Consider the following 25974-nt stretch of genomic DNA (forward strand, 5'->3'; position numbering starts at 1 on the left):
TTTTTGTTTATCCCTTGTCCAACTATAGACTGCAAGAGAAATCATTCACATCCCCATTCCCGGACATTTCAGATAGAACCTGGAGCATGTATGTCCTAGATACTGGTCTTGGTTTTGCTTTTTGAATTTTCGACCCTCACCGCCCCTTATCCGCAGGAGAACCTTCTAGCCTCCCCCAGCTCTGGGGTCTGAGCTCCTTCAGCTCTACGCCCGGGTCTCCCCACTGACCAAAATGCTCTGGGCCCAGGAAGGAGGCGTAGCTGGAAGCACACTTGACAAAAATCTCCTTATATCCTTTTCGCCTCCCTCGGGTGGAGTGCAGGGCAGGACCAGTCCTACAAAAAGCAAAGGGACCAGGCATGCGCCCTCTTTCTAGGAAAGCGGCGCCGCAGCCTCCCGCGATGCACTTCTCCCTCCGGCCACACGGGGGCAGGAGAGAGCGCGGCGGCCGTGGTACAGTCCGCGCCCCGCCCCAGCTCCTCCCGCGGACAGTGGGCTCTTCCGGTCGCAGAAAAGCATTGTGGGAACGGGGCGCGTCCTTTCCCTGCCTTCGCGCGGCGCGCAGCGTTTTGCTCCTGATGGCTGGGGCTTGCGGGCTGGTTGTGGCGTGGGATTTAGGGTGTCCGCAGCAGCCGTTGGCCTGCGCTCCCTTCTCGGCAGGAAGGTGGGAAGATGGCGCGGACTCCGGCCCGCTGGACCCCGCGTGAAGCGGGTCGGTGTGGGAGCCGAGCGCCGTTTACCATGTAGTCTTCGCCGTGCGCCCAGGCACAGAACTGGGCGGGAGTGAAGCGGACATGCTCACAAGGTAGGAGTGATTGCCCGCTGCCTGACGCCCTGTTTCTGTAGCCTTTGTGTTGCCCGTTCACTTTTGGTCACTAGTGAACGTGGTGTCAAAAAAGGCATAAATAAAATGCTTGGCGGCCTGTCCTTACCCTGGAGTTTGGTACCTTGGGTGCAGGCGCTGCGTAAGTAACAGTCTAGCTATGTAAGTGAACTTGCTGCCCACGCCGGGAATATACTTTAACTGGTTCTTACTTGTTTGGCAGCTGGGTGTCTGAAGCTGACGGATACTTCCTGAACGACACGCGGGAGCACAAAGTAGCTTAAGGTAGGATGACTACAAATCATGTCGAATCACTGTGGGTTTTTTTGGGTTCAAGTTAACGCCGATTTACTAAGAGACAGCCTTTACAAACCACTGACTAACTTTTATGAATGTTTTTTTCCTGAGTACGTAGTATTCAGCGGAGGTAGTAAATGTACATTGGTATCTTTGAAAACCTGTTTGGATGTGTATTAGCTAGAAAAACTGCCCTCTAAGTCAAAGATTGGGTAGTCTTACCCACTAAAGGCTTCGGTGGGGACTTGTTACCAGATAACTTTTTTGAGACGGGCACTTAAAATGTTTTTATCTTTTCTTTTAGGGTGGCCTTGATGATTTGGAAATTTGATCTTCAGAAACATGAGTGATTTAAATTTCCTAGAAAGCGTGGCAAAACTCAACATAGATGAATGCACATTTGTAACAAGGCTATGAATAAATGCTTGGACATGCTGTTCTGAAACCTGTATGTTGTGTTATGGGTGGCAGGCTTACTGTGGGTTCATCTGTTACAGCTAAACTGATAGCTAGAGTTCAGCTTAGATTGACATATCCTTTTGCTTAATAGTAAGGGGCAGCTAGTACATTGGGGATTTATGGGCATAACTGTCCGGAACATTAGAATAGAGTATCACAAGTGGAAAGCTTCCTGTGTGAGATGAATCCAAGATCTGAACCAGCCAGGGAAACCTGAGAGTCCGGGGTAGGTGCACTGCAGAGCAAGGAGGAAAATGAGCAAGTGCAGAAGCGGGGAGGGTTTGAAGAGTTCAATAAAGAGACCAGACCACTAAGGCTTAGATTTTATTAAAGCAAGATAGGGAGATGGAGCAGGGCAGTTCCACACAGATGGGCTGATGAGAGGTTTCCACGATGAGGTGAGCTGCAAAGGATGTAGGGATGTAGAGGCAGCCTAGAATTACAGCAGAAGAATGAAAACATTGACTGCCTGGGCAGGAATCCTTGGATTTGGTTTTAGTTTTGAGGTGGGGGAGAGCAAAGGCCACAGTTCTTAAGGAGTTGGGGGTAGAGTTTGGCAATCACTGTATCACTGAGCAGTCTACCCCCAATTGAATCCTCAAATAGCTGGAGGCATTTGTGGGATAAAGTTGAATTACTGGGCAGTAATAAAACAGACAATAGCTCTAAGAAGCCAGTCTCTGAGACCCTGTCTTAAAAGCAAAGGCTTAGTAACAAGAGCAGAGTTTCAGGGACGCCAAAGACTGCTACAGGAAAAGATGGGTCATAGCTGATGGCACAATACAGAGGGTTCTTTCTGAATACTGTTCCTGTCTCAAAAGCCATCACACACAGATAAAAGTCCAACAAAACTTGGGAACATGAGTGGGCAGGTATGTAGGGTCAAGGACAAAGCCCACCTGGGCTTTTTTTCCTCAGAAAACACAAGGACACTTAAATTCAAATCAACACTTAACAGCTTTTTACATTATTTGTAAATAACCATTGGGACTTAATGTCACAAAATAACAATATTACAAACAGTTTTGTGGGACTAAAAATCACTACAGTGTGATGCGGGCCAGGAGTCCAGGGTCTCATCAGAAGCCTCTGGTCTTGGCTGGGTGGAGAGATGAGAAACACTGAGTTGGATGGTCAGAATTTCAGGAAAGGTTGTGGGATCCAGTGAGATTATAAGGTTGTCCTTCCAAAGACCCACAGCACAAGAATGCCATACATAAATCGGATACATGGATAATTATCTAAATTCACAGTTTCAAAAGTACCAGCGGTACACATTTCCATTCCCACCCTACACCCCTCACCCTGTCGGTCAAGTCTCTGCCTTGAGGCGAGCAGCCTGGATGGTTTTTATTGTTTTTGCTGTATGTTTTCCAGCCACGTTGATTGTAGATAGCTGAGATTTTTCTTCAATCAGGCTGTCTTTAGACCCATTTCTTCTCTAGAAAAAAAAAAATCATACGTCATAAGAAAATAACCGAAGCAAGTACTTAAAAATAACAGAAGCTAGGCTTAGAGGGACACACTTGTTATCCCAGAAAGCAAATCCGGCCTGAGCTACATAGTGTGGCCACCCTAAATTTATTCATTTATGACACTGCATGTTGTAAACTGTAGAGAAAACTAATACTGTGTGAAAGTTCCCTCTAGTTAACTGCAAACCCAAATGTGCTTAATTTGGATCTGACAATTGGGTACCCATCAGTTTTCATAAAAATTGGGCACAAGCATCTCTTTACTTAACAAGGCTTTTTCTTCTAAAGATGGAAGAGGAGGCTTAAAAGCCTCCCCTGGTTCTCTTCCAGGGAGGCACGCCATGAAACGGTTCACGTGTAGTGTGATAGCATGGATTTCTCTGTCGTCTGGGACATGTCATTGCCACCAGGGCAAGAGAGGTCAACTGCCTACCTGACCTGCACACTCCATACCCTGGAGTCCCCGGAGTTGGGACTTGTCAGATGGAAACACCAAGAACACCACCCACAGGGCCTCACAGCAGCTGCCTGGGCCTCCTAGGGATGCCTGGAGTTGCTATGGCATCATACATATAAACAAACCTGAGAATAAAGACTCACTATTGTGTCCAAAGGGATTCCTGTGAGCACAGGATGCTTCCCAAGATTCTCATAGGCTACTTACCTGCGATGCACGCCTTTGACCCCAGCACGCGGGAGGCAGAGGCAGAGGGAAGCAGATTCTGTGAGTTCAGGACCAGCCTGATCAACTACAAAGGGGGTTCCAGGCCAGACAGGCTTACACAGTAAGACTACCTCACTAAAAAAAAAAAATTTAACTTTTTAAAAAATGTCATCTGCCGGGCGGTGGTGGCACATGCCTTTTATCCCAGCACTTGGGAGGCAGAGGCAGGCGGATTTCTGAGTTCGAGGCCAGCCTGGTCTATAGAGTGAGTTCCAGGACAGCCAGGACTACACAGAGAAACCCTGTCTCAAAAAAAAAAAAAAAAAAAAAGTCATCTGTTGGGCTGGCAAGATGGCTCAGTGGGCAAAAGACTTGTAGTTCGGTCCTCACTACCTGAGTTCAAATCCCAGAACCTGAAAAACAGTTCTCAGATCACACAGACCATGCTCATGCATCATCCACATGCACGATCAATAAAAAGGGTCATCAGTAGGACGCCCGGAACCTTTACTGACCTGATGAACTGTAGAGCCTCCAGACCCCTGAGCATCTAAGGAACGCGTGACTGGGAGCGGGGGGACAAGATCCGTCTTTGAGCTGCCAAAGAGAAAAAGGGGTCAGAGTTTAGGAAGAAGACAGAACTCAGATCCTAAGCTCCGCCGGCGCAGGGAGCTCTGCGGACTGTGCAGTGTGGAGCTACAGGATTGATCACTCACTTCACTTCCGAAAGAACGGATCGCTCTCCGTCTGAACACTGGGATCTGCGGTACTGCCTGTAGCTCCGCGGGGAATGCGAATGCCTGATGCGGACGGGGTCACCCTGAGTCCTGCGAGGAGACCGGACAAAGCGAGGATACAAACACAGAGGTCAAAACAGCATGATGATGTGCAGTGTTTCCTGAATACTAAACTCTAAGCAGAACTTGCGGACTGCTTTTACTTGACTCTCATGTTTATTTTGCAGGTGGCTTTTTATTTTTCGTCAGGGTCTCGTGAAGTCCAGGCTGGCTTCAGACTGAAGACGACACTTAAACTCTTGATCCACAGCCTTCACATCCCTCACACTGAATTAAAAGCATGCTCCTCTGCACCTAGCTCAGACAGGAGTGGGTTTGTTTGTTTTGTTTTGTTTTGTTTTTTTGGGGGGGCAGTTGTTTTTGTTCTGGGGTTTTTGTTTTGTTTTTAAGAGCTTAATTTTTATGACCTCTGAAAGCAGTAGTTTAGACTGCTTTCACAGTATTTTACAAAAGAAAAATGCTCTCCTGTTTACACATGCAAATGGAGCTCTTCATAGTATGTGTGGGAGTGTGCATGTGTTCGAGTGTGAGTGTATGCATGCATGTGTAAGTACTCGAGTGTGTGCCTGTTTGTGTATGTATGTGTGAGTGTATGTGTGTGTGAGTGAGTGTGTGTGACCACAATTACCATTGCTGTTGTTTGGAGACAGGGTCTCATGGTGTGGTCCTGGCCTGGACTATGTAGACCCAAGTAGCCCTAAAGCCTGAAGGCTCTGCCGCCTCTGCCTCCAGACTCAGAGAACATAGGTGCGCCTGCCTTAACCACTAAGAGTTAAATACTTGTGAGAATTCAGTTGAGTTCTCTTCAACAATATATTAGGAAATGTCTCCAGTGCAAACAAGCTGTGAGATAGGGTCAGTTCTAGCTGACGCCATCCACACTGGGAAACTGTTTAATTCTTCAATGTTCTTGGCACACACATAAAGATCAGGTGGTAGACAATGTGTGCCTTCCTGACTGACGAGTTCACAGTGTGAACACATCTTAGAATGCCACACTCTATTAATTCTCTTAAGCACTTAACTTAAAAAAAAAAAAAAATTCAATCCTTGACTAAAAAAAGAACAATGGCAAGAGGGCTGTGTGAGCCTGCCGCCAAGCCTGACCTGAGTGTGAGTCCCAGAGAGACCAGCATGATGGACGGAGAGAACTGATTCCCACAAGCAGTGTGGGAAGAGGCTGGGAAAGCTGGGCCTGCCATTTTTTCTGGATGGGAAAAACTAGGTTATAGGGGAAGTAGTAAAGTGTGCTCCTCCCATAGTCCTGGAGATAATCCAAGAGAATTCTCAGATGTGTTTACGTTTTAGTGGTTAAACCAAGCTAGGTAGAGCACAGCTGTGATCTCAGAGTCTGGAGGAAGAGCCGGGACAGCATTCAGTTTCTAGGCTACTTCAGTCTACACAATCCAGGCCAGTTTTCCCTTGACCCATTACAAGGCACAACATAGCAGATACATGCTCAACAGTTGGAGCTGGAGCTGGAGCCTGGAGATTGCTGCTAAGCATTCACAAAGCCTGTTCAGCTCAGTGTGGTCCTATGATGGTGTCTTAGGGTATAATTGCTGTAAAGAGACACCATGACCAAGGCAACTCTTTTGAAGGCAAACATTTATAATGGCAACATTTATAAACTCTTTTTTTTTTTTTTTTTTTTTTTTTTTTTTTTTTTTTTTTTTTTTTTTTTTGGTTTTTTGAGACAGGGTTTCTCTGTGTAGCCCTGGCTGTCCTGGAACTCACTCTGTAGACCAGGCTGGTCTCAAACTCAGAAATCCACCTGCCTCTGCCTCCAAAGTGTTGAGATTAAAGGCATGCGCCACCACAGCCTGGCCTATAAACTCATATAAAGGCAGCTCTAATTAAGAGCTGGCTTACAGTTTCAGAGGTCCAGTCCATTATCATCATGGCAGGAAGCACGGCAGTGTGCAGGCAGACAGGGTGCTGGAGGAGCCGAGAGTTCTACATCTTGATTTAAAGGCAGCCAGGAAAAGACTCTTCTACACTGGACATAGCTTGAGCATAGGAGCTTCAAAGCCCACCCCCACAGTGACACACCTCCAACTAGGCCACACCTACTCCAACAAGGCCACACCTCCTAACAGTGCCTTCCTTCCCATGGGACAATCATGTCCAAGCCACCGTAGATGGGAAGTGACTTCAGCTCGTATGACAGTTTTGCAGTAAATATAATTCTCTCGGTGTTAAAATGATAGACAAAACTGACTCTGTTATCCATGAGTACCTCAGCCAAAAATGTTTTTTTTTTTTTAATGGACATCATTCATCATTGTAACTTCTTACATATAGACAAGCAGAAAAGAAGAGCTGAGAGGCAAGACATACAGAGCAAGAACAGTTTCATGATGTTTGAAACAGGGTCTCTCACTCTTTGGCTCAGGCTGGCCTGGAACTCACAAGAAACCAAGCTGACTTTGAACTTGTGTCAATCCCCCTGCCTCTGTCTCCCAAGTTCAAGGATTAGAAACCTGAGCCACCACACGGAAAAAAAAAAAATAGTTCTATACACCTTTTCTACCTCATTCCTTACATTAATCTCTAGTTAATATACAGATGGAAACACAGTATGGACCACAGTATAAGAATGAACTGTTCCCGCCTGTGGTGGTGTGAATTAGGAATGGCCCCCAAACGCTCATGTTTGACTCCTTAGTACCCAGTCCCCGGAACTGTTTGGATAAGATTAGGGGGTGTGGCCTTGTTGGAGGAGGTGTGTCACTGGCGGAGGCATCCCAGTGTGCCCTCTCTTCTTTCTACACTGGGTCAGAAGGAGCGTCAGTTGTTCCTGTTACCTTTGCTCTACCATCCTGGACTCTAATGCTCTGAAACTGTAAACCAAATTAAACACTTCTTTTTTATGGGTAGGGTGTTATAGCATTAGAAAAGAAAGTAATTTACTTTCACACTAATAAAACTAGGTGAGGACTTTGAAAGCTGTACCCACTCTACTTTAGTGTATGGGATCTCTTTCAACTGCTCTTCTGACAATCCGGACGGGTCCACAAGCTCCTTCCTAGGAAAGAACAAGCAATGAGGTTAAAGTCAAAGAAGAAAAGCTGTCGGGCGTGCACACATACTAACCCTTTCCCAACTGGCAAGCTTTCCTTTTCTGGCCTTGTCTCAAAACACGGGCTTATTAAAAATAGTATGCACGTGTGACGTGCACAAAGCTGAGAGAACTAGAATGTGTTCAGGGAAAACGGAAGAAACTCTTTCCTGTGGCCCTTGGCCTCTTTCCTTCCTTCCTAGGTCCACTCTCTTCAGGGGCCCCACTGCCTGCACTGATAAGCTTCTCACCCTGTGGCAGTGCCTTTCTTTTCGATATGGATTTGCTTCCCTTTGCATCCCTTTGTAAACCACTGGCCTAGCTGAGGTGCATTTACAGGCAAACTAAGTGACCTCGGACAAGAGGCATGGGTCTGCCTGAAGACAACTGATGATGTATGGCACCCAACCCCGATGCCAGCATCAAATGATACAAAATGAGTGTGATACCTGCCGGGTCACCAGAGCAAGGCACCTGCCGGGGCGCCACACCAAGGCCCCTTGCAGTATTAGCACTGATTTATCTTGTGGCCAATTGAAAACTGCACATATCATGCTGGCCATATGGCTCACCGATTAAAAGCACTTGTTGCTCTTGTAGAAGGCCCAGTTCAGTACCTACACGGTGTCTCACAATCATCTATAACTCCAGTTCCAGGGGATCCAGCACCACCAGGCATGCACATGGTGCATATACATGCATACAAGCAAAACACTCATGTGTACATGTGTATTCTAAAATTGTACCTATCAGGGAGTCCCAGTACTCACTGAATGTGCTTCCACAGTTCTTCTTTTGCTTGGATATCAGGGCTTCTTCTGTAAATAAATGAGACAAAATTCACCCCTACAATATATATCGTTCACAAACCTTGAGTTACCTGCAATAGTTTTGGGAGGTCTCACTTACTACCAAGCTGCTGACAGGAAACATGAGCAGCGAGAGCCGTTATAATTATCAGCAAAAAGGCAGAAGGTTAATTTATTATTGGCTATTGAGACTGAAAAGAATCACATAAATGTACATAAATAAAAATGAGACTTCACCAGGGCTTCGTTTATGAAAGAGCCTGGAAGCCAGGCTTGGTGACAGACCCACAACAGTCTCAGCACTTGAGAGGCAGAGGTGGGGGTCTCACCACAGGTTTGAACCCAGCCTGGCCAACTGGTGCTACACAGCAAGACCCTACACGTCACAAGCAAAAACTACATAGGAAAAAGAAAGAGAGAGAGAGAGAGCTCAGACATTTGGGAACATACGTGAAAACCCTCTGGCAGTGACTGGACAAGAGGCAGTGATTTAGGGGCTCTTGTTCCTGAGTTTGCTATCTGTGTTTTCGTCGCATTTATTTATGTGTGCACACGTGTGCATACCACTGTGCACTCAGGACACTGCAGCGCTTAGCTCTCTCGATTCGCCACGCTGGTCCCGAGGACTCGGTTCCTAGGCGAGGCAGTAGGTACCCCTAACCTGCTGAGCTCTTTCACCAACTGCCTGCTATCTTTAAGCAGAAGAGAATTCCTTTCTGTTGCCCACCATGAGACTCTCAACACAATCTGCTATGACCTAGTACAAGCAACAGCCATGAGGGGATGGCAAGTGGTACAATAATGTCCCCCTTTCATGTGACATCTCAAGCTGCAATCCTGCACCAAAATGTAGACCACAAAGGACAGAGCCCATCTGTGGCTTCCACATGCTTTCTCCAAAGGCCAGAAATGATAGATAGCATTATGTCCAATGTCCTAGAACAAGAAACCTGAAGTCATTATTTATGTTCATACCATTCATCTGGTTAACTGTGAACCCCCATTGTAGCAAGGAATAGTAAACCTATTTCAGTTGTTGCACCATCCCTTCAGGAGGAGAGAGATCTAGTAGGAGGCCCCCAAAGGGTCCTAAGCCATACCCATAAGAAGGCCAAGAATTAAGCCACAGATCACCCCACCCTGTGGAATTTTATGCCGAAGTTCAGTATCACTTTCAGCATACAATCTTGTCAATGTTTCCATTCTCCCCACCCCTCGCCTCCCGTGCTCCCCACCCTGTGCATTCTGGCTGGGCTTTCTGAATTCACAGACTACAATAAGCCATTTATTTAGCTACAGAACAGACTAAGTTGCTTTTGCTTTGTGTGTGTGGACTGGGTGAGAGGACAACCCAAATCTTCTCTTTAGATCGAAGGAAAAGGAATGGACTACGGTAAGAGATAGGAGTCAAAGCACTGATGTCTGACCAAGAACGCTGCTGAATACTGATTTTTGTCATATAAAATTCTATGCTCTAAAGATCATACACACAGTCTGAAAGGTCTCCTGAACAAAACCTGCCTTTCCTGCACTCTGATCTCCTGGGCAGTATGCCAAACCCTGAAATGATAACTAAGAAGGTGCAAAGATTTCAGAGTACTAAGCTATTCTTCCACTCGCTAAGCATGCTGGGTCAGCATGCCGTTCTCAGAGGATGCCACCCAACAGTCTGTCACACATGTGGAGGCAGTGGTGCTGCTGTGCTGCCGACAATCTGTTCTCTCAGGGACACTGGAAAGGTGGATTAGCCGTCTTCATGTTACAGAAGGTTTTGAACTCTCCGCACTGCTGATATTTTGAACACTAACTCTTTGGGAGCTTCCCCGTGCATTGTAAGATTAGGTCAGTGTCCGAGCAGTGGTGGCGCACACCTTTAATCCCAGGCAGAGGCAGAGGCAGGCGGATTTCTGAGTTCGAAGCCAGCCTGGTCTACAGAGTGAGTTCCAGGACAGCCCAGGGCTATACAAAGAAACCCTGTCTCTAAAAACAAACATAAAAATAAATAAATAAACAAAAAAGATTAGGTCAGTGACACCCCAACATCTACCCACTAGAAGCCAGTAGCTTCCTTAATGTTGAAGAAAAGAATGACTCTGGGGAGCCCGTGAGATGACTCCACAGGTAAAGACACTTGTCACCAAGTCTGACAACCTGAGTCCCATCCCTGTGACTCACATGGTGGGAACCCCCCAAGGACTATTCCCTGGCCTCCACACACATGACACAGCACATAGTTCCCACCTGACCCGCTAACACACACAAATAAATAAATGTAATTAAAACTGTTAAATGACTCCAGACATTTGCTAAGTGCCCCAGAAAAGACAAAGTTACCCCTACCTGGAAACTACGAATCTGAAAGTAGCTGAAATTAGGTGGTAGAAGTGAGTGGACAAGTTATGGTAATGATCCAGGGTGTGACCCCAGAAACAACGCTGACAGCAGGCAGGGACCGGATACTAAAAGAAAGTGAGATGAGACCTGGGTCCCAGGCAGTAAGAGGACAGATGAAGACTGGTGTCATCTGAGGTTTGAAGCTTAACGTGTTTACAACAGATGAGGAGGCAGAAAAACAATTCACAAGGAACACGCAAGGTCGCCATGCCAAGCCATGAGGAAGAGAACAATGAGTTTTGAAAACAAAATATGTGTGCACGCTTGTAGTAGGAATGTAGCTCAATGATAAAGCGACAGCAGGCCAACACACGCAACACCCTGCATTAGATCTGCAGTGTGGCATGCCAGACACACCAAACGACAAACCCGCAGCACAGCACAGTTTTCTAGACTGGAGCTCCAGGTAACTTTCGTTTCTTCTTTTTGCCTTTCTGTTTGTACTTTTAACCAGAAGCTTATGGGGGGAGGAGGGATCAGTTAACCTTTTCACATGTTAATAAGTCCTGAGATTCCATTCAAATGCCAGTCATTCTGTCCCTGAAAACTTAGCATAAACCCGAGTTCTAACAACTCCACTAGTCTCAAAGAGCTCAGGGGCATGGAAGAGTTCCGAAGCTGGGAAAAAAGATAGTCTCTTCTGTTACACCACCTGTGATTTAGGAAATACAGCACAAGCTACCTTAATGGTGGCTATATTACTTTATGTTTACGTGTGCACATGTAAATTTTGCATTATTACAGCTCAGGACAGTTTTGCGAGTTTAGAACACTGTGAAATTTCAATAGCGATATTTCTGTAGCTCGGTTGGGAGGGCTTGCTTAGTTTAGCGTGCACAAAGTCCTGGGTTCTATTCCAGCCCACAAAAAAAAAAAACAGGTATGGCGGCACATGAGGGCACAGGAGAGCAAGTCCATCCCCAGCTACATGTTGAGTTCCAGGCTAGCCTGGGCTACATAAGACTCTGTATTAAAAGAAAAAAGAAAAAAAAAAAAGACTTACGCAGATACTTTATTTAAACTCTTCAAAGGAAGTCCCTCAGTTGTCAGGTAGATATAAAATATAACAAATACGATCAAGCTCCCAGCAGTGGTCCAGTATTTTTCAAAAGCATCCCTATCTATACTTATGCAATGACTCAGCTTTCAATCAGCCAGAGACATTAGTTTGTACCCATTAGCTTGCAATCCAAGCACCTGGGCAGCTGGGGAGGAGAATCCCAAGCTCGAGGCCAGTCTGAGTGACACAGTCTCAAAAGAACCTATGTAACAGTACATAATAGACAGTATTCACCCCAAGTAACAAATACGGTGGTGGCCAGCTTGTGTGGTTTTACCATCTTTACTCTAACTGCATCTCTAAAAGGGAGTTTAAAGTTGAAGGTAAGTAAATACAAAACTGATATTTACTCAGAGAAGGGAGAGCACTGAACAAACTCTAGGTGTTTCTTCTGATATTCCCGAAAGGTCTGAAAAAGTGAATTAAGGAAATGGCTCATCCCTCTTCCTCCTTTCCCATCCTAATGAGGAACACGAAGGCCGGCAACTCAGCTGTGGAAGTCTGCTCGGTAGCATCCTGAGACTTCCTTGAACATTCATCTACGCTGGACTTTTATGTTTCATCTGGCCCAGCACTTCCTCGGCAGCCTCAATGCTTGTAATCAGTGAGTGAGTAAACGCAGTAGCCCACCCTGGCCACCAGGGGGCGATGGAGCCCACTCACACACACAAACCATTGTTTGAAGGGCAGAGGCGAGGAGTCCTTCTGCACAACAGGTTCAGACAGCCTGAACCTTTTTACGTCTGCATCACGGCAGCAAACACAAACGCCATAGAAACGGAAGTGAAAAATATGCCAGGTAATTCTGAGCTTCATAACACTGAATAGCTAAGACCCAGTCATGTTCAAGTTAACGCTTGCTGGAGGTAGCACACACACACACACACACACACACACACACACAGAGACACATACAAACAGTGATGATGATGATGATGATGATGATGATGATGATGATGATGATGATGATGATGATGATGATGATGATGATGATGATGATGATGAAAAAGAGAAATGGAGTTTGTAATACAAAACTTTTCTCAAACAAAAATCTAGGCAGAGACAGTCTTGAGGTAGGTAAGTGGTGGGAATAGTTTATCAACCTGAGATAGCACCTGGTTTGGGATATATAAACATATACATATACATACATCCTTGGAGCCTGACACTCTAAACACATATGTACTATGCAGACATACATACTTCTGAATGGCGCACCCCACAACCTGCATGCGCACTGCACTCTGAACAATGAAATGACTTTCTTATCCCCATTAACAACCATTAAACTCAGATTCTTTTCAGTCATACTATAGTTATATCCAGGTTTGTGAGTCCATGGCCAGTTCAGCTTGAACTAGTTTAGGGTGCATGCAGGACAAGACAAACCTAGTCCTCTACGTGAACGAGCAGAGAGAATGCTCTGTGTGGTTGGATATGTAGATGATTAAAGTCAGATGCATTGCGGGAAAGGATGTGTGCAAAGTGCAAAGGTCTACTAACTCACGTCAGCCAATCAAAATAGAGAACCATACAAAACACAGCCCGACTAACCAAACTCCCCCTTTCCTTTAGACCCCAGAGAGAGGGGGCCCAGACTCTTGAGTACCTGGGGCCCTTGGGCACCTTCCCGTGTGTGGCCCAGTGCCACTCTTGACACTGGCCTGTTTAGAATAAAATTCCCTTGCTGGTTTGCAAATCTGTATGAGTCTTTGTTACAACTGCTTGAATAAGAAAGAGAACTTGTGGGCTGGAGAGATAGCCCAGTGGTTAAGAACGCTGACTGTTCTTCCAGAGGTCCTGAGTTCAATTCCAGCCACCACATGGTGGCTCACAACCATCTGTAATGGGATCTGATGCCCTCTTCTGGTGTGTCTGAAGAGAAAGACAAAGAAAGAAAGAAAGGAAGAAAGAAAGAAAGGAAGAAAGGAAGAAAGGGAACTTGTAAACACTCAGCCCAGGCCCTAACCAAGGCAACAATTTCAATGAAGCATTATACAAAATATAATAATGCTGGTTTTATATTAACTCCAAAAATGAAGCAGAACATACCCAAAATCATATGGTATAACTTTGTTATTTAAAAAAACTGAAAATTCATAATACCACATTAAAAATAAAAGCAAAATCAAAAACAAAAACAAAACAAAAAAAATCAGACCTGAAAATGCCTGATTTTAATCCTTACTTTGGGGAGGTACAGACAGAAGGATCAGAAATTCTCAAGGCCTTAGGCAGAAGGTAATATAAAGAATAAAAGATCTTTAATCCCCAAACTCAGAAGGTAGAAGCAGGGGGATCTCCATGAGTTCCAGGCCAGTCTGGTCTCCAGAGCATATCCCAGGCCAGGTCATCTAGGGCTACAGTGTAAAACCCTATCTCAAAAGAAAAGAAAAGAAGGGAGGAGGGGAGGAAGGGGATAAAGTTAAGCTTAAGGCCTAAGCCCAGCCCCCGGGCTACTTGAAATGCTTTCCCAACAACAACAATAGCAACAACAACAACAAAGAAGTTCTACACAGGTGTGGTGGTATATGCCTTTAATCCCAACACTTGGGAGTCAAAGGCAGGCAGAGCTCTAGGAGGTCAAGGCCAGCCTAGCCTCTGTAGTGTGTTGTAGGCCAGTCAGGGTCAGTAAGACCCTGGTTTATGTTTGTTCATTTGTTTTAGATTTATTTCATGTGAATGTTCTACCAGCAGGCATGTCTGGGTACTACATGTATGTCTGATGTCAAAGGAGGTCAGAAAAGGGTGTAGGATCCCTGACACTAGAGTTATAGCTGACTGTGAGCTATCACGTGGGTGCTGGGAACAGAACTGAGTCTTCGGCAAGGGCAACAAGTGCTCTTAACATCGAGCCACCTCACCAGCCCCATAGGACCCCATCTTTAGAAAAAAAATCTAATCAAAATCGAAGTATCTATGAATGAGGCGTATCCCTTCAAACACAGGGCTCACAGGATCTGTGCCTAGCCCCCAGCATCCTCTCCTGGCCTGTCAACCGAACGGTGCATTCTCAGCTTTCTTCTGCCTGGCTCCCTCACAGCTACCCAGCTGGCTGTGGCTTCAACCTCCCACATCCATCCTCTCCCTGTTGAGACAATGTTCTCTCACACGTTCTCTCTCTTTCCAGGAATAAGGAACATCACACGGTTACAGCTGACCACTCAGGATCTCGAAAGGCTTTGGGGCTAACCTTTCCAAGTTCGTCTCAGCTCACTGCTTGGCAAGTGGAGCAGGCCTGGGTGGCCTAACTCTTGATGTATAGACCAAAGCACACATGCACACATACACACACACACACACACACACACACACAGAGCATTCACATAGGAGCATGCAAGCACGCCACCTTGTCAGCCCACAGAAAATTAATCTGGGGGGGGGGCAGGAAATCTCACCGTGATGGGGTAATTGCGCTCACACATGTCATTGCCTAGCAACAGGAGGGGCAAGCAAATCTCATTGCTGGGGTATAATGAATCATTCAATGATTACTGCTCACAAATGGTAATTTGACAGCAAGATAGTCTGGCTCGATTTGGAACAAGACATCAGAGAATTCTGTAGACTCCAATTGGGCAAAGCAGCAGGTGTTTCACCAACAGCCAGGCTTCAGAACAAAGGAAACTTCATTATTTACCTAGTTAGATGTTCGCATTTGGTGAAAAACAATACAAAACACAAACCATGGTTCTGATGGCCTTGTTCCCAAGGCATTTTGCTCTGCCTGAGTGCCAACTTCTAAGCCTTCAAAAATGATTAGTGGATGTTACACGTGTAAGAAAAAAAACAGCAAATAAAAAAAAAAACCGTATATTCCCAGTTGAAATGACCTGTTAGGAGACTGAGCACCCATCCGCCTGCTCTGCCAAGCAAGCTCCCTGATTTTGAAGGAAAGTGGAAAAAGAACCCACATACGAGCGAGATCTGTGTCTGGACCTCCGGTTGTTTGGATCCACTTGGTTCTTTTCCTTCTGTCTCCTTAACACGGCTTCCCACTGAGGCGCCGAATCAACCATATCATTCTCCTGTCGTATTCTGGAAAGACAAACCAGGCATCTGAAGTTAACCTCCAAGGTGGGCATGAGGCGGGTGTGGCAGGCATGGCGGGCTCACCCAGAATAGGACTTAGCAGGCTGAGGTAGGAAAATCAGGACGCTGGGCCATCCTGGCTACACAGAGAGCCTGTCTCAGAGACAATGAAGAAATGTAAAGTTCAGGTTTACTCATAAATGGAAATGAAAGTGTAGTAAACCAAAATCTTCGGTACACAAAGAAGGCAGCCCTAACTTCCCAATCACCCCCAACGTCGCTGTCCAGCTATTTAAGAGAACAGCGACTTGATTCCATCATTCTTGACTTGAGAGTAAAACTGGATTAATATATCCTTACTTAGTTGTACCTGCAAATATATACCCATAAACATACAATGTTCATACTAAGTATGTAAAAATAAAGTAACTCACTTTAAAGCGTGTCCTTATTTTCTGTATGTCCTCAATCTGTTGTAATGCCTCTTTTCATCTCTAATTTTATTCGTCTGAATCTTTTTTCTCTGTCTTTTGGTTAATTTGGCTGAAGACTTGGTAACTTCGCTAATATTTTCATAGAACCAACTCCTCATTTCATTGATCCTGTCTATTGTCTAGTACTTTCATTACTCATTAATTCTAGACATGGCTTTACTTATCTCTTCCTGTTTACTATTTTTGGGTGTTGTCTGTAACTGTTTTCCAAAGCTTTTGTGATGGTTTATATATGCTCTGCCCAGGGAGTGGCACTATTAGAAGGTGTGGCCTCATTAGAGTAAGTGTGTCACTATGGGCATGGGCTTTAAGACCCTCACCCTAGCTGTCTGGAAGTCAGTATTGTCCTAGCAGACTTCAGATAAAGATGTAGAACTCTTGGTTCCTCTTGCACCATGCCTGCCTGGATGCTGCCGTACTCCCACCTTGATGATAATGGACTGAACTTCTGAACCTGTAAGCCAGCCCCAATGAAATGTTGTCCTTATAAGAGTTGCCTTGGTCATGGTGTCTGTTCACAGCAGTAAAACCCTAAGACAGCTTTCAAGTGTACCATTAAGTGATGACTCTGAGTTCTCTCTGGTTTTGCTTATGTCCCCTCAGGGCTACCTCACATCGTCCCACGGATGCTGGATTCTCATCTTCACTCGTCTAAGACTTTTTAACTTCCATCTTGATTTCTCCCTTGCCTCAGTTATCTTTTTCAGCTGTGTGTTCTAGGGTCCTCATGCATGTGTGTACTCTGCAGTTTCTATTGGGGATGACACCCAGCCTTATTCCACTGTGGTCTGTCAGATAGAATGCCGGATGTTACTTCACTCTTCCTGTCTTTATTAAGCCTTGCTCTGTCCCCTCGGATGTGGTTGGGTTTGGAGAGAGACCCATGAGTGCTGAGAAGACTGTATTCTCTAGAGTTGGAAGGACTGTTCTGTAAGTCTTAGGTCCATTTGATTTACAATGTCATTTAACTCCAATTTTCTCTGTTTAATTTCTGTTCTGCTGACCTGTATATTGGTGAGAACAGAGTGCCAAAGTCATCTACAATTGTCTGTTGTGCTTAATCTGTGGATTTAGACCTAGCTTTTCAACGGTGGGTACGCTCATGTTTGGTGTGTGTATGTATAGGTCGGAACAACCTCTTGATGGATTATTCCTCTGATGAATATGAAGGGACTTTCCTTCTTTCTTCTGATTAGTCTTGAAGCCTATCTTATCAGATGTTAGGTTGGCTATACCTGCTTGCTTCTTAGTTCCATTTGTTTGGAATATCTTTTTCCACCCTTGTACCCTAATATATCATTGATGATCAAGTATTTTTCTTAGGGGCATGAAAACATGGATCTTATTTCCTTCTTTTCTTTTTTTAAAGATTTATTTATTTATTGTGTCTATAACATTCTGCCTGCATGTATGCCTTCAGACGAGAAGAGGGCACCAGATCTCATTATAGATAGTTATAAGCCACCATGTGGTTGCTGGGAATTGAACTCAGGACCTCTGGAAGGTCAGACAGTACTCTTAACCTCTGAGCCATCTTTCTGGCCCTCCCTATTTCTAATCCTAATTACTAGTTTGTGTCTCTTTATTGGGGAATTGCGAATGTTAACATAAAGAGTTATTATTAAAAGACATATCAGTTGCTGTCATTTTGCTGATTTTAGTGGTACTGTTTTAGGCCTCTTTTGATTAAGTATACTGCCATTGTTTGTTTATTTCCACATGAACTATGACCCAGAACTGCTGAGCAGGCCTTTGGGGTGGGACCTAGCTGGTGCTATAAGGGAAGGAGATCCCAGGGAACTACAAAGGCCTACGAAATGGGAAGGCACCTAACCATGGTAGTTGGCACAGCTTGAAGAACACTGTTCAATCTTCTCACTGCAGAGTAAATTAGAACTGAAAGTACATGCTATGGACACTAACATTAGTAATATGAGAAAGCATGCAACATGACTTCCTCAACATCCTTTGGAAGCAGCCCTTCCATTTGATAAGATCATACAGGAACATATGCTTACTTACACATGTGTTGGCACATATCATACAGGAACATAGACTCACTTACACATATATGGGCACATGTGTATGTCCACAGTTCTCATCACAGCACCTTCCTACAATTCTTGACATCCAACAGGACAGAAACTACTCACCCAACTTGCTAGGAGACCTGATACACTACCAGGAGTGAGGGATCAGAGCTCATCGGATGCCATCAAAGGGGAAGAACCAGGCCAGTAGCAGATCTCCCCTCCCCTAGGAGCTCACACTTGATTTCTGGGTTTAAAATTAGACATGAAATTCTGCATAGAATCACCGGACAGCTCGTGGGCAGGCTTAAATTCCACTACAAAATGTTTATCTAGGAAGCAAGGATCTTTCGTCATGTCAAGTTTAGTTCTCCTAGTGAGACTGAGACAGGCTTAGTCCAGCACATACTTTCTTGTAAATTCAGGCATTTAGAAGGAAGACAAGTGTTGTGTGTACATCCTCATTGATTGTAAAATCCAGAAGATTAGCCATCACACTCAGATGATTAAAAAAAGAAAAGAAAAAAACTAGCCAGGCATGGTACTACACACACCTTTAATTCTAGAACTCAGAAGGCAAAGGCACGTGGAAGATTTCTGTGAATCTGAGACCAGCCTGGTCCATATGGAGAATTACAAGCCAGCCACTTACGTAGTAAGAAAATAAACACATGTGTTTTCCTTTACCTTGCCACTAAAAAGAACCACATCAAAGTGAATTTCTGATCATACCACATTCTTTTATTTTTCTAACAGGGAAGTCTCAAGTAAGGCCAGTGAAGCGCTCCTACTTCATAACCTCCTCATGACCCGTGCGCTCTGAGGGCAAATGCCCTCTACGGTATGTCCCTTCATAAATATTCCAACAGGTGCATTAAAAATGCAAGGCTTGTTGTAGAGTTGCAAGAGAAGCAGTGTTCCTGAGCAAGGCTGGTGTGGACACCCAGGTCCAGTCTGTAATGAGGTCTCAAATTACATGCTTACAAAAGGCCCCTGGTTAATGAGGCCTCATTACAGGATGACAGTGTCATTTCTTCCATTACTGAACTGTTCCAGAAGACACAGGTGCAGCCTGGGAACAAAAGGAAATCCTAGTATGGAGAAGCAAGAATATTCTAGCACTCGGCCCATAAAGGCAGGGGCTAGTGATCCCCACCCCCTTTTTTTTAATCATTGGTGATTAAAGGAAATCTTTGTGTGACAAACACTTATCTCCTACAGTTTTTTTTCTTTTTTCCCTTTTCTTGAGATCAGGGTTCATTATGTAGCCTGAACTACTGATCCTCTTGCCTCGATCTCCCAGATGCTGAGAATAGAGGCAGGCACCACCTCTGGGTGTGATTCTTAAGTCCTGTTTACTTAAAGATGTGGAATATCCAAGTGGTTTGTGCTAACTTCCAGCTACATGTTATTTTGATATAAGGATTTACATCATGAAGAATAGAAATATTAAAAGCCCCGAACTGGTGTACAACCTTTAAGAACATCACAATCAGGAAATTATCGGGGGTGGGGGGGGGAGGGGAGGACGGGCAATCCATAATCATTTATATTACAGATCTAGTTGTTTTCAAAATGCTTCAAATGCAAAAGATGAACTTCAATAGCCAACACATTTCCTGCCTGAATCTCTCGATCTCTCCTTAAATCTACGTTCAACCCACTTTGTCTACTTCCCCATCTGAAAGCAGAGTCAACAGACAGCATGGGAAACAGAGTTTTTGCTTTTAAAGTAATGTATGGGAGAGAAGGAGTCTAAGAGAGTGGGGAGGGAGAAGGGAGAGGTGGAGAGAGAGGGAGAATGTTTTCAAATAGAACCATTTCAAAGATGTTTCAGGGCAGGGAATTCTAGTATATTCTTCACTTCTCGCCAGGCCCTCAGAGTCTACTTTTTCCTAGGTTGCCCATGCAATTTAGATTTTTACTGTACTTGACACTTAATTAAGTTTGCTAAGGCTGGGAAGATGAAAAGCCGCATCCTCGCTTGATAACAAAGTGAAGATAACAGCGATTCCTATTCTTTCCTTTTCTCTCAATTAGAGCTCTGCACAAATTGTCCTATTACACACGAATTCTCACACAAGTCCCCCGGGGTCCACTCAGTCCTCTTCTTTTGTTTTTTTTTCTTTTATTTTCTTTTCTTTTTGTTCTTCATGGGACCTTCCTTTATACCGGCTCTTAATTCACCTCTAATTCACGGCGATGAAGGCCACACTGAATGATGAACCTGAAATCTTTTGGAGTAAATGCATGTGGCCCACTCCTGCGTCCTGTCTCTTCCCAGCTTAGCCGTTATCTAACCTGGAGACTCGGTGCAAACCACTAATCTTTTACGCTCAGGTCTCAGCTTGCTCATGTGAAGAATTACTGCAGAGATCGTTTCTAGCTTTAAGACCCAATGTCTTTCTATTGTGTTTTATCTCCAAACCAGTAAGACGCTGAGCCAAACCTCCTCTCTGACTGCAGGGTAACATCCCAGACAATTGCTTTGTGTGACCACTCCACTGCTAAAATGAAATCACCAGGTCCCCACAGACTGGGAACTTGTATTCTCATCAGTCCCACTCGTTTTTTGCCTCACCTGACATTAAAGCAATCTTCGCTTCTTATTTTTGCCAGTAGCTTTTCTTCCCTAGGGAAATTTATTGGTTCCAGGCATCTGTTGATGTATTCTCTCAAGGCCAGAAAACAAAAACTGCATTTGCTTTTCCAACCTTCCCTTGCCATCAATAAATTTATCTGATTTGCTCCTAAATTTGTTTTTGCCATCTTCTACATGTTCCTCATGCCCCTGCTACTACAATGGGAGACCTCTGGCACTGTTTTGCTTTAAAACTCTCCCGTCTTCATGATTTTAAAATCCTTTTCGCCTTATTTCAGTAATCCGTGGCTTGTCACTGGTGTGGAAGCTTTGTTATTGCCACGGATTCTCCGTCAACTGGCATTACACTCTGGAGCCCCACGTCACCCATATCACAGGTCTGTGTCTTGGTATGTCCTAGTAAAATAGAAATCAGATGTCCCTGCATCTGCAGCGTGGTGACTGTAGTCTGTCTTCATCAGCTGTCTAGGGACTGTCCCCTTCATAACCACAATTTGTATCTTGTTGTCTTTAAATCAGGTCACCCATATTAGGAAATAATATAAAAAGCCCTTATGGGACACATTAAGACCACCTTAAGCTATTCTTCAGATACTAATAGACATCCAGTAGACTAACAGACTTATCAACATTAAAGCCAGGAACAAACTCCAAGAGCACTAGCACCAAAACGGATCATGTTTCAAACCCTGACTTCAGTTTTGTTAAAGGGAACCAGCTCTACTTTCCTCTTCCTCCATAGTCTTGAGAAGAGAACATTGGGCAGCCGAACGTTCCCATCAGCTCAACACTACCTGATCATGCAGGGCACTTTCTACATTCCACATGGCATTATCTCCTGAATCTTCACGAACCTCCTTCAGGGAAGGAAGGACAGGTACTCTTGGCACCTTAACCTGAGAATCAAAGATCTAATTGGTAAAGTGACCAGGCCACAGGCACGGAACCTTCTCAAAGCAGGATCATTTATAAGCCAGGCTCCCTACTTTTCACAAGAACACACAACACTTCACACATATAAGTACTGTTTACGCGATGCAAACATAACCTCCCGGAATAAAAATAGAGAAGGATTCATGGGTCTCCTGTTGCCAGTTTTCTCTAGTCCCCGCATCTGAGCCCGCCCAGCTTCTCTCCTTCCTCACAGTCTAACGCCCTATGGGCTGCAGACTCACTTCGACTTTTTCACTTAGGTAAAAACCACTGAACTATTCGCCCGTGCCCCTCACCTCTCCAAATCTCCCACCCTGAAACTCTAAAAACCTAGCAGCACGTCGAAGCTAAGGAACGAGCTTAAGCCACAGATGCTCCCTGTAATGCCCAGAGCAGAAGCAGGATATTCGGAAGATTTCTTCCTTGCATGTAAAGAGTATTTTTATCAATCTCAGGGCGGTTACAGGCTGCTGCGTGGAAGTCTCTATTCTGGTCAGTCCACTTCCTGGGTCTTCCTTCGGCATGTGTCTTGGACAAGTTCAGGGTGTGGTCCTACATGGGTCGAGCCTATAGCGGCAGACTGGCTGGCCTTTTTTTTTTTTTTTTTTTAATGTTTTAAGGTTTTTATTAGCACATTCTAATTCTACATAATGGTGAGTTTCATTTTATATGTATATGTAATGTCTTTGGGTCAGATTCACCTCAGCATCCTCTCTTGTTCCTCTGACTGTATGACTGATCTCCTTCATCTTCTCAACTGCTAACTGACCCTTCAGATCTCAGGGACAAGGCTCAAAACTCTAGCCAATTAAAACAAATACAATCTAATGCGCACAGGGATCATTAGCTGCACAGGGCCAGCATTCTGAAGGCTCGCCATGTGGCAAGTGCAACCAGATCAGTTGTCTCTTGGTAATGGAACAGCAAAGGAAGCTCTGACTGAAGCTTGAGCAGGCTGGGGAGAGCTTAGCTGACCCAGTGCTAGCTTAGCACAGGGGAGGCTCCTGTACTTCCTAACCAGGAGTGGCAGTGCACACCTTTAATCTCTGTCTCTCTCGCTCTGTGTGTATGTGCAAACCAATCAATTCAAGGTGACCCTTGGCTACAGTCAAGTGTGAGGTCAGGTTGAGATAACTGAGATCTTACAAATAAATAAGTAAATAAATAAATAAATAAGTAAATAGGAACAAAACCTAGTTCTTAATCCTACTAGTAAATTGAAATACAAATTTCATTTTCCAATACCAATCCTTCACTATTTATATGATAGCCAATATATCATAACATCTTGGGAGACATCACATAAAACCCAAAATCCTATAGATATTATCACCAAAAAAACTGTGTATCTGAGGTACACACAAGCTCTAAGCCCCCTTAGAACCAATCTATGGGTGAGGGTGCGGAGAGAATGTCTAGTATACAACCGGTGTACTGGTGCCAACCTCTAACCCCAGCACTTAGGAGACTGAATGTGATGGGATCAAACTGTCCCTGCCCTAGGTGTTCCACGCTGTGTCCCCTGCCCTAGGTGCTCCCACACTGTTCCCTGCCCTAGGTGCTCCACACCGTCCCCTGTCCTAGGTGCTCCACACTGGGTCCCCTGCCCTAGGTGTTCCACATTGTGTCACACAGGGTGCTCTGGGGCTGTGTCTTCACCGGAGAGACTTCACAAGCCGCTTTTGACTCCATTGTGAGCACAAATGCAGAATCAGGATGAGTCTGTGCCTTGGGGACACTTAACCTCACACACAAAGCACAAATTAAGACTTAGACAGAAAACGTGCCACCCTGAGAAGGTAAGCAGGTACATAGCAGGTATATAGGACTATAGAAACACAATCATATCCAGAAAACCAGGCCTGAGAACTTATTGCAGACATCAGGTTGAGGGAAAGATTCTAGAAATGGTTCTAGAAATGTCCACAAAGGGTTAAAAGGCTGTGGCAGAGTTCAAGCCCTTTCAAGGAGGCCCAAGAAGCAGAAACTATTAGGGAAGAAAAGAAAGCAAAAACAAACAAACAAAAAAAAAACAAAAACCCCACTTTATTTTGAATCTCTATCAGTTTTACCTAGCCATTCAATGTTGTGGGAAATATTAAAAATTGAGTCTTGTAAATTGTGATCTTATTGATATATAAACCTGATTGGATAGTTAAGCCTTAAGAGTCATGCTTCTACATGGTAACTAGGTGCTAGATGAGTGATTGTGGGGTGTGTGGGGCGTTGCATGTAAGTGAGATGAACTTACTAGCTGGGAGAGACTAGCAGGACCTCACCGGGACATAGTGTTGTAGCTGACCAGTACCAACACTAGAAGGGGAACATGGTCTGGCGGGGCAGGAGAGATTGAGGGGTGATCATTTTTAATATTTCCTGCAACAATTCTACAGCACACATATATACACAGGTAGGTAGACAGAAATCTATGTTCTTACTGTGATGTGTAACGTGTGAATAAAGACTGGAATGGAAGAACCTGTGTGTCTCAACAGGCCACCGAGGAAATCAGTGTTACTTGGCAAACTGAAGCCAACAAACCCACATAGCCTGTTTACTACTTAATAAATTCTGCCACCGAGGAAAGGCACAAACATGTTAGTCTGTTTCTGACACAATGTCTTCACGACAACGCAGCAGGGGAATCCTGTGCTACACAACGAGGTCCTGTCTCAAACTCCAAATGGAAGAATGATTGATGAGATGTAACTAAACGTGTAAGTTAGGACAGGTGTGAGAATGGAAGATGAGAGGAAATGAAAGGGAGAAGAGGAGGGGAGAGAGGAAGGGGGGAGGAGAGGAAGAGGGCAGGGGAGAGGAAGAGAGAGAAGAGGGGAGAGAGGGGAAAGGGAAAGGGGAAAACAGGAGGGGGAGAGGGGAAAAGAAGAAGAGGAGAGAGGAGGAGAGAGAGGAGAGAAAGGAGAGGATGGCTGGAGATGCAGAGACCCCAGACTGGGACTGGACTGGGACTCTGCACCCCAAAGCGCTCTCATCTCAACGCTTTCATCTGATCCTATATTCAGCAAAGCCCATCAGGCATGATATTGCCTGCCCTATGTTAAAGACCTACAATGTTAAGCACTGAGCTGGTGAAGTGATGTCCAAACATCACCACAGCAGAGCCGAGATGCTGACCCCAATCCTAGATTGTCCTGTCGAAAACCCAGGGGCTCTTGCGCAAAGAAATAATTCAGGGAGGTCAGAAGGAAGGTGGATGGGATGGAAGCTTCAAGAAGACAAAGGAGAAAAATGAAAACACAGAGCAAAATAAGAAGAAATGAAGAGGAAGTGATGTAACCAGACAGATCCTGTCCACTGAGATCTTGAACAAGCAACCCTTGCAATGGTACACGCCTTTAATCCCAGTGTTTAGGAGGCAGAGGCAGGCAGATCTCTGTGAGTTCAAAACTGGCCTGGTCAACATAATGAGTTCCAGGACAGCCAGGCTCACACAGTGAGACCCTGCATCAAAACAAACAAGTGATAAACTTCTATGACCAACTTCTAGCTGACTACAGAAATGGTGTGAAAATTCCCCCTCCCCCCCTCCAGAGCTCTTAGCCCTGAAGAGAGTAGCATATTCACTAGAGGTCTGACAGCCACCATGAAGAACAATGGAAGTGGAAAGGGCTGAAGATACATAAAGGATGCCCGAGTGAAGGAGGGCGGGCTTTCTGCTATGGAAGGAACCTCACAGAAACACAGAACCCCCGCATCCTCATCAGTTCTGAACCCGAAGGGGCACATGCTTATTCTATAAAAAAAACAACTCTATGCCAGGCACTGGTGGCGCACGCCTTTAATCCCAGCACTTGGGAGGCAGAGGCAGGTGGATTTCTGAGTTCGAGGCCAGCCTGGTCTACAGAGTAAGTTCCAGAATAGCCAGGGCTACACAGAGAAACCCTGTCTCAAAAAACCAAACCAAACTAAACCAAACCAAACCAAACCAACAACAGCAACAAAGCCGGCTCTTGCTTCAGGCATTCCACTGTTCGGCTTTGACTGTTTTTGTTTTTTTTTTTTTAACTTAATTAGTTTTTATTT

At 44.9% G+C, this 25974-nt stretch overlaps 1 protein-coding gene, 1 long non-coding RNA gene and 1 other non-coding gene across 5 annotated transcripts in view; 2 read left to right on the top strand and 1 right to left on the bottom strand.

Moving 5' to 3' along the window:
- The first annotated feature begins 540 nt into the window (after positions 1-540).
- Positions 541-1565, top strand: LOC116086965. The gene is made up of 3 exons (XR_004117212.1): positions 541-805; positions 1047-1108; positions 1425-1565. It is a non-coding gene; the product is annotated as an uncharacterized LOC116086965 (long non-coding RNA).
- Positions 845-978, top strand: LOC116087874. Its single transcript, XR_004117665.1, has one exon. It is a non-coding gene; the product is annotated as a small nucleolar RNA SNORA13 (small nucleolar RNA).
- Positions 1566-1890: 325 nt separating the features above from the next.
- Epb41l4a (erythrocyte membrane protein band 4.1 like 4A) overlaps positions 1891-25974 on the bottom strand; it is a 208049-nt gene continuing 183965 nt past the window's right edge. For all 3 annotated transcript variants that reach the window (XM_031365273.1, XM_031365271.1, XM_031365272.1), the window contains exons 19-24: positions 15758-15877; positions 8347-8394; positions 7475-7543; positions 4435-4545; positions 4234-4315; positions 1891-3020 (exon numbers count right to left, since the gene is read on the bottom strand). In XM_031365273.1, coding sequence (XP_031221133.1) covers positions 2892-3020; positions 4234-4315; positions 4435-4545; positions 7475-7543; positions 8347-8394; positions 15758-15877 — 559 coding nt within the window. In that variant the 3' untranslated portion in view covers positions 1891-2891. The remainder of the gene's footprint in view (positions 3021-4233; positions 4316-4434; positions 4546-7474; positions 7544-8346; positions 8395-15757; positions 15878-25974) is intronic.

Source organism: Mastomys coucha, unplaced genomic scaffold, assembly GCF_008632895.1.
Source record: "Mastomys coucha isolate ucsf_1 unplaced genomic scaffold, UCSF_Mcou_1 pScaffold13, whole genome shotgun sequence".
NCBI lineage: Eukaryota > Metazoa > Chordata > Mammalia > Rodentia > Muridae > Mastomys > Mastomys coucha.